The sequence below is a fragment of the Euprymna scolopes genome, chromosome 31 (assembly GCF_053919585.1).
Source record: "Euprymna scolopes isolate OS-2025 chromosome 31, ASM5391958v1, whole genome shotgun sequence".
Classification (NCBI taxonomy): Eukaryota; Metazoa; Mollusca; class Cephalopoda; order Sepiida; family Sepiolidae; genus Euprymna; species Euprymna scolopes.
In genome coordinates, this window is record NC_136512.1 from 34,877,870 (window position 1) to 34,897,605 (window position 19,736).

At 35.1% G+C, this 19,736-nt stretch overlaps 1 protein-coding gene across 3 annotated transcripts in view; it reads left to right on the forward strand.

Moving 5' to 3' along the window:
• The first annotated feature begins 268 nt into the window (after positions 1-268).
• The window catches only part of LOC145255686 (uncharacterized), a 268,787-nt gene continuing 249,319 nt past the window's right edge, over positions 269-19,736 (forward strand). For all 3 annotated transcript variants that reach the window (XM_080114252.1, XM_080114254.1, XM_080114253.1), the window contains exon 1: positions 269-600. In XM_080114252.1, the coding sequence (XP_079970378.1) occupies positions 594-600 (7 nt within the window). In that variant the 5' untranslated portion in view covers positions 269-593. The remainder of the gene's footprint in view (positions 601-19,736) is intronic.

Genomic DNA, 19,736 nt, shown 5'->3' on the forward strand with positions numbered 1-19,736 from the left:
ATAAAATAAAATATTAGTTCACATTAAATTTTAAGTGTTGGTACAGTAGAAAACAGTCGATCTATTTCAGAGGGTTTAAGCGGACTGTGTTGTCGTATACGACTGCCAATTTTGATTATAGCCAAACGGGTACGTGAAGTTGTTAACGGGCCGATTAGGACGATCTCCCTGGGCAACGCATGAACAACAAATCGAACAGAAAGAAGAAAAAAAAAACGAAGGAAACAAAAAAAAAAAAAAAAAAAAAAAAAAAAAAAAAAAAAACAGAACGCGTGTGCGATTAATCTTGTGAAAGCAAACAGTGTAACAATGATCGTCGATTGAAACTTGCCGGACTACGCTAGGCACAACAAAACAAAAAGTGGAGCGTGTAACTAAAATGATCAGTGGTCGTTTACTTAGATATTAACACCAATTAATGACCCCATGTAGACATCGGTTCCATCCGTGTCCAACCGTATTAAACACTTTGCCAAGGTCGACACAGGTCCAGTGTCTTCGTCTCTGGGTCATCAACAAGCGGGTTGTTTATTTGCGATCCCGGACTTCAAAGGAGAAGACGTCGACCTCGGCAGCCGCCGCCGCCGACGCAAATGAAAGGTAAGTCATACTTGGAATTATCATATAAACCCAGCGTTACCCGGGTTGTACAAACAATTTGCTGAAAAATTGTTTCATTTGTGAATGGCATCCAACGTTCATTATTATATGAATTACAGCACGAATTTCATACTGTGTTCGGAGAGATTCGTCACATGATTGAGAGCAGAACTGTCGCTATTCTTCGTTGTGTTACTGATATATATATATATATATATATATATATATATATATATATATATAATGAGTTGTGCATTAGTTTAGATATTTACCACGTACGATATATATATATATGTGTGTGTGTGTGTGTGTGTGTGTGTGTGTGTGTACTTATATATGTATAGAATTGTGAATATATATATATATATATATATATATATATATATATACGTATTTACTATAATAATTATTAAATGCCTACAGACACTAGTGTTTCATTTTTTCGGGAATCATCAGTGCAGGGTGTCACGATTACCACCGGTCGATAGATTCGAACCTGGCAACAGAAGCCATCTCTGACTCCATTGGCAAGGACCTAATCCATTCGACCACCCTTAATCGTGAGAAATACTGTTGAAATTTAAACATTTATTTGTTAAATGCTTTTAACGTCTGTCAGAGTGATCTAATCATTATATGATGATCTTAAATACGGGCTAAATTGACTGACTTTAATTCAACTGAAAGTGATTAACGATAAGAAACGAGTTTCCTAAAGGGGATGACATAATTATTTACTATAATAATTATTAAATATAATTAAATAATTATATATATTATATATATAAAATATTATATATGTATGCATATATGTATGTGCGTATACTTATATATTTATACACATATATATGCGTTTGTACTTGTAAATATACACGTATGTATATATGTATATGTATGTTTATATATATATATAATTATATATATGTTAATGTATATTTATAATTGGAAATATACATGTATGCATATATTTATATGTATGTTTATATATATATGTGTGTGTGTATGTGTGTGTGCGCGCGCGCGTGTGTATAAATATGTATATAAAATTGTACATATACATGTATGGATATATGTATATATGTCTATGCATGTTTATGTATGTATGCATATATAAATTTGTATATGGCATGATCACGTTAACACACCGGTTCCCGTTAGATCACCGAAGTTAAGCAACGTTAAGACTGGCTAGTACCAGATGGGTGAACATTTGGGAATTCTAGGCGCCGTATGTACTCTTCGCTTTTCTCAGCATTGTTTCCAGTCGTCCTGAACCTTCAGTTGTCAATGGTATCTAACAACGGCGATACAGGAGTGGTGTGGTTGGAGATTGCGCAACTCTTGCCACAAACATTAAACGCGCAGACACCTTTACTATAAATATCTATAGTATGTCAAAACTTAAGGAAGCTACCATATATATGCATATGTATGTATATGCATATATGTTAATATGTATGGCAGTTATATGGTATATATATATATATATATATATATATATATATATATATATATGTGTGTGTGTGTGTGTGTGTATATAACTGTATATTTATTCATGTATATATATATTTATGTATATATCTGCATATATATGTGTGTATATATGTACATATATATATACTCATATATATACACGTAAATATATATACATAAATAACCATACAGTTATATATACTACATAGCTACTACACATATGCATATAAATATGCATATACATAAATATGCATATATTTATATGTATATGCATAATGTATATGCATATTATTATACATATGTGTGGTAGCTATATATCGTATATATGTATACATATTTATATAAGTGTATCTTTATGTATATATATTTATGTATATATATGTATATATATGCATATATATGCATATATATATATGTTTATACATATGTATATATATATAAATATAAGCATGTATATATGTGTTTATATATGTATGTAAATATATAAATATTTGTATATATGTATATGTATGTATATATATATTTATATATATATACACTCGTGAGCAAAAAAAAAAAAAAAATGGGCCAAACAAATTTTATACATTTATTGCACTAAAAGCTATATTGAACAAAGAACAGTGAACAAGGAAACTTAAACGAGACTAATAACACAGAACAAGACATTTACTTTAATAAATGCTTAGGATGGAATCGCATTCCCTTTTGATTTCTTTAAGAGATCAATCCTTTTAGACATGCTCTCAACCAAAGCGAAACACTGTGAAGAGGAGATGCTATTCCATTCGTTTTCCATTTTTCGAAAAGGTTCTTCCATCGAATGCACGAGATATTATGCACCAAATATTCTCGATTGGGCTTTAATCGGGGCTTTTACCTGTCCAAAATATCACATTAATTGAATTATCACAAAACCATTTTTCTGTGACTTAAGCAGTGTGTGCAGGGGCATTATCATGTTGAAAAATAATGTTCTGGGATATTCCTAGCTTCTGAATACTTAGTAACTGTTCTGTTTCTAATATTCGAATGTATTCCTTTACATTAATTGATTTTCACATCTAATAAGTTCCCCAACTCCTGCTGTAGTAAACGTCCCCCATACCATTATCCCTCCATTCCCATGTTTAACTGTTGTTTTTATGCAGCTTGGCGAAAATATATCTCCAGTTCTTCGATTGCACAGTTCGGGGGCATCACTAAGTCAACATCTTGATTCATCCAACCAGAAAATATTCCTGAACCAGTCTGTATCTTTCTTGCCATAAAATGAGAAAAATCTATTTCTATCATTGATATTGTTCTTAGATAAAAATTGCTTCTTTGCACACCTTTTAGAGGAAAATCCCATTTCTTTCATTCGTCTAGATATTGTATATCTAGAAAGAGAATTTCCAGACCCTGTTTTGAATTCTATGCTCTGGTCAAAATAAGTTTGCTTTCGATCCTTCAAAACAGTTAATTTAAGACTGTGGTAGTCCTTCAAAGTGGATGCTCTAGGCCGAGCAGATCCAGATTTCCTTTTTAGCAAGCGTTTGACTCCAACCCTTTGACCAACTCGCTTCATTGCAGAAAAAGATGTTTTCACATTTTATTTCCTTAAAATATAAAAAAAATTGCTTCTAAGACATTTTGAACAATCCTGCAATTCGTTTTAATATCCTCGCGAAAATACGGTCTTACCATTTTTAGAATTAATTTGTCGACTTATTATTATATGCTATTATAATATCTTTCCGATTTTTCACTTATTATTATATGCTATTATAATATACTCACTATTTTTCACTTATTATTATACGCTAAAATAATATCCTCCCTATTTTAACTTATTATTATATGCTATAATAATATCCTCCCTATTTTTACTTATTATTATATGACATTATAATATCCCCCTATTTTCACTTATCATTATATGCTATTATAATATCCCCCTATTTTAACATAATTATATGCTATTATAATATCCCCCCCTATTTTCAACTTATTACTATAGTGCTATTATAATATCCTCCCTATTTTCACTTATTATTATATGCTATAATTATATCCTCCCTATTTTTACTTATTATTATATGCTATAATAATATCCCCCCTATTTTCACTAATTATTATATGCTATAATAATACCCTCCCTATTTTCCACTTATTATTATATGCTATTATAATATCCTCCCTATTTTCCACTTATTATTATATGCTATTATAATATCCTCCCTATTTTCCACTTATTATTATATGCTATTATAATATCCTCCCTATTTTTCAATTATTATTATATGCTATAATAATATCCACCTATTTTTCACGGATAATTATTTGCTATAATTATATCCTCCCTATTTACACTTTTTATTATATGCTATAACAATATCCCCTCTATTTTCACTTATTATCATATGCTATTATAATATCTTCCCTATTTTAACTTATTATTATATGCTATAATAATATCATTCCTTATTTTTCTATTATTATTGTATTCTATAATAATATCCACCCTATATTTCACTTATTATATGCTATAATAATATCCTCCCTATATTTCACTAATTATTTTATGCTATAATAATATCCTTCCTATTTTTCACTTTTTGTAATATGCTGTAATAATATCCTCCCTATTTTTCATTAATTATTGTATGCTATAATAATATTCTCACTATTTGCACTTATTCTTATATGCTATTATAATATCTTTCCGATTGTTCACTTATTATTATATGCTATTATAATATCCCCCCTATTTTCACGTATTAGTATATGCTATGTAATATCTTCCCTATTTTCACTTATTATCATATGCTATAATTACATCCTCCCTCTTTGTACTTATTATTATATGCTATAATAATATCCTTTCTATTTTTCACATATTATTATATGCTATAATAATTTCCTCCCTATATTTTACTTATTCGTATATGCTATAATAATATCCTCCCTGTTTTCACTTATTATTATATGCTATAATATCCTGCCTTATTTTTCTATTATTATTATTATATTCTATAATAATATCCTCCCTATTTTCCACTTATTATTATACCCTATAATAATATCCTCCCTTTTTCACTCATTATTTTATGCTATAATAATATCCTACCTATATTTCGCTAATTATTATATGCTATAATAATATCCTTACTATATTTCAATTATTCTTATATGATATAATAATATCCTCCGTATATTTCACTTATTATTATATGCTATAATATCCTGCCTTAATTTTCTATTATTATTGTATGCTATAATAATATTCTCCCTATGTTTCACTTATTATTATATGCTATAATATCCTTCCTTAATTTTCTATTATTATTATATGCTATTATAATATCCTCCCTCTGTTTCACTTATTATTAAATGCTATAATAATATTCTCCCTATTTTTCGCTAATTATTACAGGCTATAATAATATCGTCCGTTTTTTTTCACTTATTATTATATGCTATGATAATATCATCCTAATTTGTCACTTATTATTACATGATATAATAATATTCTCCCTATTTCACACATATTATTATATGCTATAATAATATCCTCCCGATTCTCACTGATTATTATATGCTATTATAATATCCTTCCTATTGTTCACTTATTATTATATGCTATTATAATATCCTCCCTATTGTTCACTTATTGTTATATGCTATTATAATATCGTCCCTATTTTGCACTTATTATTATATGCTATAATAATATCCTCCCTATTTTTCACTTATTATTATATTTATAATATCTTCCCTATTTTTCATTTATTATTATATGCTATTATAATACCCTCCCTATTTTTACTTATTATATGCTATTATAATATCTTCCCTAGTTTTCTCTTATTAGTATATGCTATAATAGCAACCTCCCTATTTTTCAATTATTATTATATGCTAGAATAACATCCTCCCTATTTTCACTTATTATTGTGTGCTATTATGATAACCTCCTTATTTTTCTCTTATTATTATATGATATTATAATATCTCTCTGATTTTTCACTTGTTAATATATGCTATAATAATATCCTCCCTATTTTTCACTTGTAATTATATGCTATTATTATATCCTCTCTATAGTCCAGTCCTTGCTCCTTGTGACTTTTGATTATTACTCAAACTCAAGGAAAACCTTTAGGACCGTCGTAATGGAGAAGGTGAAAGTGAGCGTGGCAAGGGTTATTAGCATGCTCAACCAAGAAGACTTCTGGAAATTGTTGGAACGGTACAATAAGTGCAGTGCAGCCTGAGGAGATTAGTTCGAAGGGGATTAGTTTCATGTGTGTACTATTAATAAACCCGTCTTTTTTTTTACACAGTGATCACCACTTATCAAGGCCCGGAAGCCACTCAGGGATAAGGGTTATTGCAAGTACATTACGTTAGTGTGGAGATTTGATGAAGTGTTTACTTAAGGGGGTGGTTCATTAGGAATTTTTTAACGTTGAACTTGAACACATCCAAATTGTAGTCCGGTGGGAAGCAGGCAGACGGAACAGAGTTCCACAGGCGTGCAGTTCTAAGAAAGAAGCTTTGTTCATGGAATCCGTCTATACACAAAAGTAAGGAAATTTATTGAAGGCACTTCGTATATGTGAAGACACCCGGTCGAATTATTTAGTTCAACATTTTCAAACATGTCCTTGTCTTGTTCATCATTCAACTGATAATCGCATTTACTCTTATACTGCAGTAGCTTTTTGACTTTGTAAGTATAACATTTAAACATATATTTAAAAAATGTTTTCTTACTCGTATAAGGTGAACTAAATGAAACTACTTGAGATTGAGAACTGAAATTAATTTCAATTGCCACATGTCATGGCGCAGGGAATTCTTGTCAAATTTCAAGCGATGAGAATGAAAGAATGTGCTTTTAGGATAAGGATTCATTATATATATATATATATATATATATATATATATATATATATATATATATATATATATATACTAGAAGACCGCCAGACGTTTCTTGGTCATAAAATACGCTTAAATATGATATTTAAAAGGTTTCTACTCGAAATGCCATGCAGATTACAAAGTCCGACAAGGGACATCTGAAGAAGGTCGGAGTTGACATCGACCGAAACATTGTGAAAATAACACCCAAGATGAGAACAATGGTTCATATAATCTAAATAATACAACGCAGAACAAAATAATAACACAGAAGCTTCACAGCAAGTAAATCTATTTAGTTTTCTAGCGATTGAATCGTGAGCCAGTTAAGACGATAGTGCGGTCGAATCTGGGGTGGGCGGGTTTAACCAGGTGACTGGATATACGGGTGTCCAACGCCGGTTATGCACACAGCCAATTCACGCTTGACGTATGACGACGCAGCTGTCGTTCGTTGCGCTGAAGATTACATGGGTCGCTGAGTGGATTCAGTGAACGGGTGTTTGCTTTTAAGGTTAGTGGCTAGAGTTGCGGGCGAAAGATCCTCGCAGAGCAGGGGCGATATATGTGTATGCAGATTTAAAGCCGTCGCATATCATTATGCGTCTGTCGCTTAGGCGCTTGCTGAGGTCGATAGAAACAATGTTGATTGGAAATGGCAGAGGGATGGGAAGATGGCGTTGAGTTGTGTGTGTGTTTTTTTTTTCAGAATAAACAAAGAAAAATTAAAAAAAGAGGTAGAGGTGAAATGATCTCTGCTGATGCGCGAATCAGCACTGGAACGTCGCCTACTTTTTTTAATGTTTTTTTTTTCATCGAACATTTAACACGTAGTAGACATTTTCCGACAACACTGTATTCGATGTAACACTGTATCAGGCATTGGACCCTTATGCCGTAGTAGATTTTTTTTTTTTTTTTTTTTTTACAAAGGTATCACCACATTATCAAGGCCCAGAGGCCACTCAAGGATAAGGGTTAAAGAGTGTACAGTAGAAATTTGTCAATATAGTAATCATTAGTAATGAAAATTTGGTAAATTTAATAACTTATATGGAACGGCTCATCAAGAACTTATTTACTTTAGACTTGAACACAACCATATTGTAGTCAGCCGGAAAGCAGGAAAACGGAAGACAATTCCACAGGCGTGCAGTTCTAAGAAAGAAGCTTTGTTCATGGAATCTACGTTTAGGTTTAGGCACAGATAAAGAGTTGGGGAAATTATTAATAGTGTTTACAGCTAGACGGGTGTTTCTTGTGAAAGTTTGGCGAGGGGGGACCATAGATTGAAGCTCAGTTGAACACTTTCCATGAAAATAACGATACATCAGAGACAAACTCGCAACATCTCTTCTGTGAGATAGAGGTTGCAAGGAGGAGAAAAGGACATCTCCTACGAGGCTAAGAAGTCTATTTTGAACTCTATCAAGGCAGGACAAGTCCTTTCTAGCAGCTCCTGCCCAGATGTGGCAACAGTATTCCATCCTTGGACGTACCTGGCTCTTATATAGGTAGAGAATAGCATCAGCAGTGCGATATCTACTGGATCGATAAAAAGATCCCACCATTTTTCCAGCGGCCTTAGCAACAGATTTGATATACGTGTTCCATTTAAGAATTTTATTCAACGGCACACTTTTTAATACTGATCATTAACACTCTATGATATAAGCCTCTCAAGTGCTAAAACGCCTTCTGTTGACTTCCATGATCTGGTTAGTGGTTTTTTTTCTTTTACGGCATATCAACTATTTTTAGGTTATTTAATGCCGAATCCAGTGATTTTGAAGAAAAGTTTTCTAATAGAATATATTTGTTTTATTCAAGTCGGTTTCTATTTAACCCATAGTTGGGACCCTTACAGGTACTACCAATTCGAGTCAGAGTGGACCTGGGAGCAATGGCAATTAAAGGATAGCTCCACACTCCCCAATGGCCGCAAGCTGGGGCCTCACCATCGGATATAGTTTAACATCATATCCAGGACCTCCATTATCTAGTCTTTTATAGATGATAAAGCATGTCTGTCACGCGTGGTTGTTACGCAGTGATACTCCCGTTCAAATATGTACTTGTTCTTTCTTAAACCGCAAGACAAAGACGTTCTCTTTTATGACAACGACTATTTACTATTTACAAGGACTATTTACACCGTGCAATCTAAGTTGTGGTCTATAAAGTTCACCAATTTTGTTGACTTGTTTGTTACGTGCATACAGTTTTATAATATATTTGTGTAAAAATATGTAAAAATTAATTACAAACTACATGCATAAAAAAAATATCAGTTGAACGTGAATTCTTAGATACATTTCTCAATGCATATTTTCTCCTTTTTTAACTTCTACGCTATATAATGAGTATAATGGGATCAACCACAAAATATGTAGGAGCTTGAATAGCTCTTCTTTTTTTTCTTTTAACTTTGTTCAGGCATCCTTTCCTCAAACTACAACTTGACGCATAAAGAAATTTTCCCCGTTTTTAAATTTTCCCGTTTCTTTGTGTTTGGATTTCCATCGTGTATTGATGCTATTAATCGGATTAGATTTAGTAACAACGAATAATTCCTCCTTCTCAACCCGTTCAATACGTTTTCTCTTTTCCTCCTTCTTTCTTCCTCCCTCCCCTTCTTATTACACTATCATATATCGGACGGAAGTTATTTTTAAAAATCTCATCAATCTTTAACGCTGATTCTCTTTCTCTGACTCGCAATCTATCTCATAATTTATCTCTCTCTCTCTCTCTCTCTCTCTCTCTCTCTCTCTCTCTCTCTCTCTCCTTCTCTTCCTCCATTTTCTCTATCTCTTTTCTTTTTATTTCTCTCTTTCTTTTTTTCCATCTCTTCTATTTCTGTCTTTTTTCACTCTGTCAATCTTTTAATTTCTCTCTCGTTTTATTGTCCCTTGTTTTTGCTCTCTCTCTCTCTCTCTTTCTCTCTTCTCTCTCTCTCTCTATCTCTCTCTCTCTCTCTCTCTCTCTCTCTAAAACATACACACACTAACTATAGCTATTTCAATTTATTATATCTGGTATTTCCAACAACGCATTTTTTCTAAATATTTAAACATTTCGTTTCTCCTTCTCCGTAAGCGTGTGACTTTTCAGATCGACTGTAATGTAAGCTATTCCTCGAACACGAGCTCCTCCCGTCACATCCTGACACCATTTCTCCACGTATGTCTTTTTATTTCTGCCTTTTCTTTCCCTTTGCTGTGACGTCACATCGTACAATGGTTTATGGCTGCTGCTAACCCAGCCCTAGCAGTTCTGTTACACGTTCACGATTGGCGCATCAACTACGCTGTATAACAGCAATCGCTTGTTGTGTGCGCACTGAACGGCGTCTTATAGGATGGTTATTATCATTTAGAATGAACGTAGTCGGAAACCGCTTAAACTTTTTCTCAAATTAAATGTCCTCATGGTCAATTATGAACATCATGACATAATGCACTTTGTGTTGCTTAAATTGAACCCGGATGTTTAAAATAAATTTACACAATTTGGAAACGCTGCTCCGGTATCGGTTTCTTCACGATGAATTGCCAAACCAAGCTGAACTTAAAATAACCAATAGTTACCATATCTGCAATTAAAGAAAACAGAGATGTCAATTTAAATTTCATCACTTCTAAAAACATACATCCTCACTATATCTTTTATTCTGTGGTTCTGTTCTGAAAATATGCTTATCACCGTTACATATCTTTTAGGTTCAACCATAATGCTCGGCTATTTTTCTTAAAATCCAATATTATATATATGTTCCGTCGTATATATTTGGGGCCTTCTCTAGTAAGTAGAAATTTTATGTTAACTAGTATGAATTTCGAGAGGGTTATATTAAGTACATGTCATGATAATTTATCGGCAGACGGAGCAGTTAACCCAGAGAGTGGAGCGATAGGGTTCAGAGGTCAGATCCCTATACAAAACATGTTTGAAGAAGGTTTCGAATCGTTAGATACAAACTTTCGTCACTGGTCTACGATATACACACATTGACAGTGAATAAAACACAACACAGCTGATCTATCAAAATAATATTTTGTTTTATCTCACACCGACAACAGTTTGGGATTTTGTTGGAGTATTTAACATCAGTGAAGGCGCGTGAGAGTGATGTGGATGCTTGGCGTTGAAGAATGTGTCAGCTTTGTTCTATGTCTCTGTGATCGGCTCTCTTGCTTTCTGTCGATTTATATGAACGTTCTTTTACAATAGAATGTTTAATATTTCCCATTGTGTATTGTTCAATATTTCCCTTAGCCTATATTTCTGATCAAATTATGCATTCCAATAGACAATGGTGGAAAGCCTCGCGTTTTTCACCTGGAATCGATCTGCGTGTAGGCATCCAGTCGAATGCCTCTCTTCGTGGTGTCACTTGCCAATCCAATAGTCCACCATTTTCAAAAGATAAGAAAAATATTAAGTAAAAGGTTCCTAGTTTTTCCCCCACTGCAAGAATTTAAGAGTCAAAAAATCGGATTGAGACGTCAGCGCCCGGGGGAGGGGAACTCTGACTTGCAAATATGCCTGCACAACGGAATTTCCCTGAGAGGGCGCCTCAGGTGGTTAGCAATAAACTAACCCCTTCTCAAAGAGAGAAAGCAAAATGTAAGAGGGTGAACTTCTTGAATTGTACAGAACTAAACTCCCACCGCAAAATCAACTGGGACTAGATCATTACAGGAATGGTCGAATCTATGTTGACTTTGGGAGCCGAGGATAAAATTCCCTAAAAAGGAAATAATTTTAATCTATATTTTTAAAGGAATACATTTTTGGTATCTCCCCTTTGAACGAAATTCCCTCCTCAACAAAACCTTTAAAATAGTTTTCTTGTATTTCCATGCATGAGTTTTAATCGTCCTGAGTTAACAGAAGCTCGCAATCACTACGAGATCAGCGGCCACACACACATGTAGAGTGAGGATTAAAGAATGAAGACCAGACACCCGTATGTAAAAAGACTTTATTAAATGTATGTAAAAATAGAGACTTTCATTAATTGATTTGTTTTTCGATTGCTTACCGGATATACACCATGTGTGGACAAGTATTCTCATGCGTGAAACAACTATGTGCTTCTCATGTGCGTCCCATCGTTTTATTGTTTGTTCGTAATGATTGGTTATGAAAATTGGAACGGGTAGCTGAAGCATCTCCCTGAACAAAGACGATTCAAACTTTAACTTCATATTATTTATCTTTATATCGATATCCATTTTTCCTTGGCTAATAGTTTTCTTTCTCGATGCATCATCCCTTTGGGGATATTGCACTTCAAACGATCAGGATCTTATTTTACTGTGCACATTTTAACTGAAGTATCATCAACTTGAGTTTATCGTTAGTTGATTGTCTTATGATGGGGACATTTTGATTGTCTTATGATGAAGACATTTTGATTGTCTTATGATGGAGACATTTTGATTGTCTTATGATGAAGACATTTTGATTGTCTTATGATGGAAACATTTTGATTGTCTTATGATGAAGACATTTTGATTGTCTTATGATGGAAACATTTTGATTGTCTTATGATGCGGACATTTTGATTGTCTTATGATGGAAACATTTTGATTGTCTTATGATGGAAACATTTTGATTGTCTTATGATGAAGACATTTTGATTGTCTTATGATGAAGACATTTTGATTGTCTTATGATGGAACATTTTGATTGTCTTATGATGCGGACATTTTTTGTTTATCTTTTCCTAGAGACGAGTAGCAGAAACATGTCTTCGAAAACGTATGACAAAGGTAATTCCAGGGACATTGTATCGTGGACCTCGCAGTCTTTATGTAGAAGTATTCGTACGTGTATGTTTGCGTGAAAAGAATATGTTAGTCTATGCGTTATTTTGTGAGTGCGCGTATGAATATGAATCCGTGTATATTAGCGTGTGTGAGTTAGCTATTTGCTTCCTTCTCACCGCAGGAAAATGTGGGATAAAGTCAGAGGGTGAAGAGAGCCAAGCTAACACACCTATAGGAATAGCACTCTGGCCTTCTAAAGATGGTCTAAGCAGCCCTGCTGGCATTTCCCAGACGGGGCGCTTCGGGCACTAAGCGATAAACTAATTTCACTCGTAAAGAGTGGGAGAAAGTTTTGGAAGGGTAGACCTCCTAGTACTACTCAAGGCAAGTATCTTAACTCTACAGGTAAAGGCTACTAAGATGGCCCAGTTCCCGCAGGAATCATTGCGGAGAACGGTTTCTGGACTGGAATTCAGCAATCGAAAATCTCTAAGCAACTGAAGCTGTAAAGACTCGCTTGCGTACGTTTACACATTTGTTATTGTGTTCGTGTTAATGGATCGGCTTATGCACGTTTGGTTCTGTGTATATTTACACGTGGGCTTTTATTCTTCAATTTGTATATGTGTTTGTGCGTTATTTCTTATGTGTGTATGTGTATCGCTATGTGTGTTTGTCTGTTTTGCTTGGAGTGTGTATATATGTGTGTATATGTACTTGCTTCTGCTTGAGAACTTGCTGGTGTGCATGTGTTTGATTATGTGCATGCGTGTGTTTTCCTCATCCTCCGCTGATAGTGAGATATGACACGTGATCGTTTTCGTTTTTGTTCCCGTCACTGATATGAATTCCACGTGTGTATAACACAATACTGCTTCAGTGCCTACGCACACGTGTCTGTATATATATATATATATATATATATATATATATATATATATATATACATGTATATATATATATTTGTGTGTGTATGTGTGTGTGAGCAAAATATGAGATCTGCTTAATAAAAACCCGATCCTCCCCCACACCACTAATACGACACGTCCACCACCTCATCGTCGCTGGCCGCTTCATCCATCCCATCCCACCCGTTCGATATACAAAGTTTTGGACTGGTTAAAAGTAGCAGGACACGAGACAAATGTTATTGTTTCATCAGTGAAGCCCGTTTAAGAGCAGACTACATCACGGGGAAATCGATCGTTATTCCTCTCCGATTTCGAGTCCGTTCCCGTCCTGTAAACACACGGACGTGACCACCACGTTGATTAAAAACCACGTGGGAGACGGCCATTAAAATAAACTTTAGCTTTCCTGTGCTCATTTTCAACGATGTGTCAACCCCGCACTTCTTTAACAACGCAATACCTATTGCAAACAATTAATTGTACACGATTAATTGTACCCTCTCAACGAAAATACCCTCGACCTACCTGACTAGTGGCAAATTCCTACCCAACCACAATAGAAGTCCCTTGATGCCGGAAGAGTTTATATTCCAATATCTTCATTCCTCGGACTGTTTGCGTTTGAGATACTCTTTCTGCTCTTTATCTACACGATCTGTTATATCGTGTTGAACTGGTAGCCTTCAGTAAGGTCACATAGAAAAGGGAGTATCATATTGCAGTCGTTTAACCTTACTGAAGTGAGTGGCATTTTTTTTACAAAATAATAAACATAATTATTTTTTTTATTACATTTTCACCCCAAACAAGGCACATTGCCACTTTGGTGTAGGGGGCTACTATCAGGGGCAGCAAATGCTGGGGAACTATATTGGGATTTGGGCAGCAAGATGTCGGTTCACGTTACACTTGAACTTCTGCATGTCAGTACAGTTAGGGAAGCAGGAACCTGGAATGGAATTCCAGAGTCTATCGGTTCTGGGGAAGAAACTACTGGAGTAGAGAGATCTTTTACATCTAAGGATCTCTACTGTGTGTGTAGGGGGGGGTTAGCTGCCTGTCGGGTTTGTCGACGGTGTCTACGTCGTGGGGGCACAAGTCTCTGCAGTTCGTCACAGCATTCACCATTAAAATATTTGTAGAACAGGCAGAGGGGTTCAACGTTTCGTCGATGGGACAGAGGCTGAAGCTTAGATGACAGTTCAGGGCCTATCAGATTGGCGACTCTCTTTTGAACCTTGTCTAGGGCGAGAGACTAGCAGCAGATGCACCAGCCCAAATGTGACAACAATACTCCATACATGGGCGAATGGTGGCCTTATAGAGGTACAGGATACTTTCAGGTGTCAGTAGTTTTCTAGCACGGTAGAGAGAGCCTACCTTTTTCGCAGCGGCCCTGAGGGTACCCGGCCTTGTCCTGCCGTAAAATACACTTAAATATATTTTGATCCATGTAGACTTCGTATTTATTATTACAGAGCCAATTCTCTATTGAATATTATATTGTACTTTATATATAGTAGTGCTTTCAAAAGTTTTAATAAAATAACTTGGGTGCCATCAGCTAGAATCGACACTACGACATTTAGCGGTCTAGACGCGTTCTCTACAGTTTGATCTATCTACAAATAGATAAGAAATATGTAAAATTAAGCCACTACAAGCTGTGAATGAATTTGTGCATGCGCAAAAATATGTTTGAAAGTTGAAAAGAGCATTTAGTATTTCAACTTGCCGACAAATTTCTGAACGCTTTATTAATCCATCCAACTGGTGTATGATTATCATTTTCTGCTAATTTTAGTGTTATGTGACGAGCAGTTTAAGAGTTTATCACTTAAATATTTTCCCACAGACACGCATACATTTATTTACTGTTTTGTTTATATAGATAGATTGGACTTATGTTCTTTTTTATTTGGATTGAGGATTTTTCATTGTAGCATTGATATGCTTCCTTAGCTCAGAACAACGTATAACACTGCATAGCAATCATTCGGCCATGTATGAAGCATTGTTACGACATCTGAGCTAGTGCATTAACCAGTGGTTTCTTCCTCCTGGACAGCGAGCAAGAAAAAAAGACAGTCTCTAAACTAATAGATCCTACACTGCCTACCAAGCTCCATTTTCGTTCACATCGTTCCAGTGTTGTACCCCTGTGCTTGTTTTATGAGTACTTACACGGAACACATTCTGATAAACTAATAGCACATACACTCTTATGAGAATACACCCAACACACCGACTCAGCAGCAAAGAGTACCATTTTACTATTGAAGTGGTGTCCTGCCTGATAGAGGAATTGACGGCTATGGCTCTCCATCTATCTCTCCCCCTCGGTGCATTCATGAATTCATTGTTGCTCATTAACTTTGATATTGCCTAGGTCTTCAGACTGTCAACGTATGTTTCTCGCTGTCGTCCTCTGCTTCTTATACCCACGATATTTCCCGTTATTATTTGCTGGTTGTCGGGGAGTAGTTTGGTGACAATCAGGTGTCAGGTGTCTATCGTGTTAATCCTTGCGAACGAGGTGTTCTGATTCAGAACCCTATTCACGCTGTTTCACGAATAAACAGTTTGATGCATTGCCATAGTTTTCTTTGCAGCTGTATAGACAGTGTGATTGCAGTTTCTTTCGGTCCGAGCAGTACTCATATTGGACGATTGGACCGACCATTGTACTCAGAGGTATATTCTGCTCAGCACAACGAAATACGAAACCGTGAACAGAATTATTTCTGTTTGCTTACGTATTACATCATTAACCTGTTTTCCATGACCTCACGTTACCCTGATCGGAGAGTTAAGTGGGTTCTCGACTATGCCCAAGGTTCTAACACAAACTAGTGGAGGGAAGGGGGCGTCTTACTTTTTCTTTGGCAGTAGTGCCGCCTCACTATCGATCTCTTTAATGTAGCGGTCTCTATATGCCGGAAGATTTTATCCTCTGATAGCTTCTTTTTTCGGATCGCTTTCCTTTAGATTTTTCTTTCCTGCTCGCTGTTTTCTTATTCATACCATCATGCAAACATATAAAAAGAAGGTTCCTTGGAATGGCTCAAGAGGGGGGGGGGATCCACCACAATCAAGAAAGGGTTATAATGGATGCTCAAGATAAGAGATTGATGACCAATGCATTCAAGAAGATGGCAGGTGTCAGTAATGACAACAAATGCAGATTCTGTCGCACGCAATTGAAAAGTGTGAGTCATCTGTTATCAAGTTGCAAAGTTTTTTGGGGGGATGGCTACTACACAGCAAGACATGATGGAGTATGTAAGTACCTCCACTGTACCATCTGTTTAAAATTAAACATTCAGTGTAGCAGCAAGGCCTGGGAAAATCAACCTGAAATAACAGTTGGAAATGACTAATATACCATATAATACGACCATGTAATCCTTACAGTCACCTACCTTGAAAATGCTGTTGTCAAACCTGATATAGTTTAATGGAAAAGTCAGAAAGAGTAGCAACCTTGGTTGAAGTGAGTGTCCCTAATGATGGAGGTCTGGACAGAACTGAAACGGAAAAACAGACAAAATACCAAGGTCCCATGTATGATATGAAAAGAAACTGGAATCTTAGGAGAGATCAATCATACTAGTTTTTATATGTGTGACAGGGCTTATGAAGAAGAATTTGAAGTCCTACCTAATGTTCCTGATGAACCAAGTGCAAAAGAGATCCAGACAATTGCACTTAAGGGAACAGCCAGCACACTAAAAAGAGCTTTCGGTTGGTTTCAATAAAAAAACAGGGCAATGTTGGCAGCTGGTTTGACTGACCCCATACCCAGAATTACAATCTTCAAAGAAAGAAAATGAAAAAAAAAAAAAAGAGTAAAATAAATTTTTAAAAATTTTAAATAAAAATAAAAACTAGAATTAATGTAAACGATTATCTTACTGTCCACTTCCCAACCCGTCTTGCACCCTACAAATCTGTCCCCCGCATCGCATTGGGTAATTACGCTTCAGTGGTAATATGCGTTATTTGGGGTGAATTTTCTTTATTGTTAGCTTAACCCTAGTTGATGTGGGGAAACTGTGGGTGCCTCTCTCAACAATATCAGTCCGTTAATGATTACTGCAGCTGCGATAGGAGTCGAACTCAAATTGCCGACATTTTCGTCCGTATCACTATCGATTAGGTTGAATACACGCATCCAGTGCGGGGAAATTTCATATTTAAAAGCATAATTAAGAACATCCCCTTATTATCGTTCGTGGATCGAATTATGGGTTATCATAGTCTATCTTGAACGAGTTATTATTGGATTTGGTATATGTCTCTAATTGCATATCAGTTTCTTTTTTTAATGTCGTAAAAATGTATATCTACCTGTGCATCAATTTATATAGTAATAAAATATGGCTTTCACCGTCGATGATGTTACAGAAAGACTTTGTATATATATATATATATATATATATATATATATATATATATATATATAAGCGATTCCCGTATTGGGTTTTCGCTGAAACATGTATGCTTATGTGTAGCCATTTGTTTGTAAACTAAACTCACTTATTTTGGCTCTGTCTAAACATTGAGCACTCTTTTGGTGGACACACTTACAAATAATTACTACCAATACAATATATATATACATATATATATATATATATATATATATATATATATATATATATATATATAAGAGTGAAATTGTCTCTATGTGTGTGCCTGTGTGTGTACATTTCCCTACCAAACTACTCTGTTAATTTTCAGTCTACAGACTCAAGATTTGACATAAGGGGTATTGAGATTTAGGACAATCTTTTTAATCGGTTTTCGGACAGAAATTTGGCTGTCAAGGGGACAAAGTTCAATGATCTGATCTTTGAAAACTCCACCAATTTTTTGGGTCTAAACACTTGAGATTTTAGATGTACGTTACTTGGACATGGATCAAACGTTTTAATTTGATTGGAGCCCAAAACAATAAATTTTAAGAGGTTGAAATTGGAGTCAAAGTTTTTACAAAAATTACCTCTGTGGTCTTTATCAAATTACTCAGCCAATTTTTGGTCTAATCATTTGAAATTTTACATAAAATGTATTCAGACAAAAGGCAAGCCTTTTAATCGGTTTTTGGCCGATAATTTGGCTGCCAAGGGGTCAAAGTTCAAAAGATTTTAACTTACGGTCTCTAGCAAACTATTCAGCCAATTTTGGGTCTAAATATTTGGAATTTTACATAAAGGGTATTCAGATATGCAGCAAGCTTTTTAATCAGGTTGGGGGCGAAAAGTTGGCTGCCAAGAAGTCAAAGTTGACAGAGTTGATCTTTGCAGACTCTACGAGACTCCTTCGCCAATTTTCGGTTCAAACACTTAAAATTTAAGATGTAGGTTACCTGGACATGTAGCAAGTTAAAAAAAATGCGATTATCAGATGAAATGGTAACAATTGGCGGTAATGGTAACAATCATAGGATTAGCAAATCTCTCGACGGATGCAACCTTTCTAGGGAAATTGCTCTTGACATATCTAAGGCCTTTGATAGGGTATGGCATAAAGGTTTACTTCATAAGATCTCTAGCTATGGTATAGCTGGAAATGTCTTCTCAATTATTAAATCATTTCTTTCTGATAGGTTCATAAGAGTAGTAGTTGAGGGGCAAAAATCAGAAGCCCACATTATTAATGCCGATGTCCCTCGGGGGTCCATCCTGGGCCCAACTCTTTTCCTGATCTACATTAATGATCTTCCAAATCACATTCTTACATAATTTGTAGACATTTATGCTGACGACACTACCATTTATGGTAGTACATCTAAGACAGTAAACGACCAAGTTCTCTCCAATTCTCTCTCCTCTGATCTTGAGCATGTAGTACAATGGGGAAAGGAGTGGCTGGTTACTTTTAATGCATCTAAAACCAAGCTTCTCTCTTTACATCATCAACATTCTGATCCACATCTGGCATCAATTGAAATGAATGGCTCTCGTCTTCAGGAGGCCTCAAGTTTTGACAAGTTTCTGGGATTGACCATTACTCCTGATCTTAAATGGAACACGTACATCAAATCTGTTGCCAAGGCCGCTGG